Genomic DNA, 1,940 nt, shown 5'->3' with positions numbered 1-1,940 from the left:
TGCAACAGACCATTTTATACCTGAGAGGTTTGAACTTCAGAAAGGTTACAGGATGAACCACTGCCAATTAACGTTCAACACAGATCAGACAGTGAAACAAAGGATGGCCAGTGATTAGTAGTCCTACTGTTAGTTTGTGCCCTGCTGTCCCCTACCTAACACTGCTCACGGACATGGAGTTGATATTAAATGAGGCGGCGACTTAACATTACTTAATATCATTTCATATTCATAGCATATGCATAGCATAATCAGCTAAAATGACAGCTCTTAATCTAAGCTTTTTCTTTCATTTACTGTCATTAGACTTAAAGTTGTCACCACAGTAACCTCCATATTTTTAAACCAAGTTCATCATCAAATGCACTGTGTTGACTGTGTTGACTTGACTACATATTAAGTTCCTGTATGTAAACAAATGCTAAACAGGTGTTCGGAAGCGAAACACTAAAATATTACACTGCAAGGGGGGACCAGTTAACTCAGACAAGGGGTCAGTGCAGTAGTTACAGTATATGTACAAATGGAAAGTGTCACATATAAATTATTGAAATAAATCACAAATACAACAATTTATTTAAGAATAATTATTATAAGAATATATATCATCAGAAAATGAGAAAAAAATAAATCACAGCTGCAGGTTTTATGGAGAGCAGAGACAGGAGAGTTTGCCAAATCGATGCAGATAAAGAACAGGGTGTAAAAAACCAGTCAGCATAAAACAAAGAAAACAAAAATCCCAAAGTGCTCGAATATTCCCAATTTGAATATTTAGAATGGTAAAGAATCCTGTGATAATATATGGCACATATGTGATAACCATATTCACATTTGTAATTAGAATGAGATAAAATGCTCTTTTCTTCAGATTATTTTCCTCCTCTCTCTCTCTCCCTCTCTCTCCTGGTCCTGACTGCTTCAGAGCTCTGAGAACAGCTGAAAGGCAAAACAACTGAATGGAGAGGAAGAGTAGGAACTGCAGTGAGAAGAAATATGAATATGCAAATTTAGATAACATTAATGTGATCATGCAGCACAAACAGGAGCTAAAAGTAAGGATCCAGGCAGCAGTGGAACAGATCACTCTGTATCTGAGAGGTTTCAACTTTAGAAAGGTTACAGGATGAACCACTGCCAGGTAACGCTCAACACAGATCAGACACTGAAACAGAGGACGGCCAGTGATTAGTAGTCCTAATAAAAAAAATGAGAATGTCCTAAGACTTGAAAACCAGTTTCCCAGAATAGCAAACAAACAACTAAGAGAGTTACCAATGTCACACATAGATATATTTAGGTTGAAGAACTCTGATGCATTTCCAGTTCTTTTTCCTGTGACTATGAGCCACATAATATAAGAGTGTACAGGAAGACCAAACAAGATACTGATGCTGTACACAAACATTTCTGTAGTGTTAATTTTCCGAGCGGATTCAATTGTGGAGTTCGTGGATGCTTCAGGTGTGGTAAAGTTCACCGTAGAGCTATTCATTTCCTCCTTGTTTACCTTCTCAGCTCAGAAGCTCGCAAAACATATTTTAATGGTGATCTGTTGGAAGAGATTAAGTGTAAATATACCAGGTGATTTACACTGCGAACAAAATCAAAACCAGTCTACAGTACATATGTGAAGGCAATTTTTAAGTACATTTTAGTCTGTAATTCTGTACACTTACCAATATTAAATCACTTCAAAATATGTAAACCATTAATGTGGTGTTAAAAGTCATAGCATTTGTTCATATATGAAACAAATAATTTTCCATCATATTTTCTTCGGATTGCAAGTGCTACATCTGCTAACAAATAGAGCTCTGTCACATTTTATAGCATATCTATCTAACATGTCCAATACTTTTGAACTAAGTCTGATGATCAAAATGACATAGCAATCTATTATTGAGTAAAAAGAAAAATATTAACGAAAAAGAGGAGTT

At 35.7% G+C, this 1,940-nt stretch overlaps 1 protein-coding gene across 1 annotated transcript; it reads right to left on the bottom strand.

The window, feature by feature from the left end:
* Nucleotides 1-646: 646 nt before the first annotated feature.
* On the bottom strand, nt 647-1,495 carry LOC127430956 (G-protein coupled receptor 4-like). The gene has a single exon (XM_051681085.1). The coding sequence runs from the start codon at nt 1,493-1,495 to the stop codon at nt 647-649; it is 849 nt and encodes a 282-aa protein (XP_051537045.1).
* Between the last annotated feature and the right edge of the window lie 445 nt (nt 1,496-1,940).

This window comes from Myxocyprinus asiaticus, chromosome 40, assembly GCF_019703515.2.
Source record: "Myxocyprinus asiaticus isolate MX2 ecotype Aquarium Trade chromosome 40, UBuf_Myxa_2, whole genome shotgun sequence".
NCBI lineage: Eukaryota > Metazoa > Chordata > Actinopteri > Cypriniformes > Catostomidae > Myxocyprinus > Myxocyprinus asiaticus.
The sequence above is the reverse complement of the archived record's forward strand: the minus strand, read 5'-3'. Positions and strand labels throughout refer to the sequence as shown.

Coding starts and splice junctions, on each gene's coding strand:
- LOC127430956 (XM_051681085.1), bottom strand. CDS start 1,495: ATGAATAGCTCTACGGTGAACTTTACCACACCTGAAGCATCCACGAAC.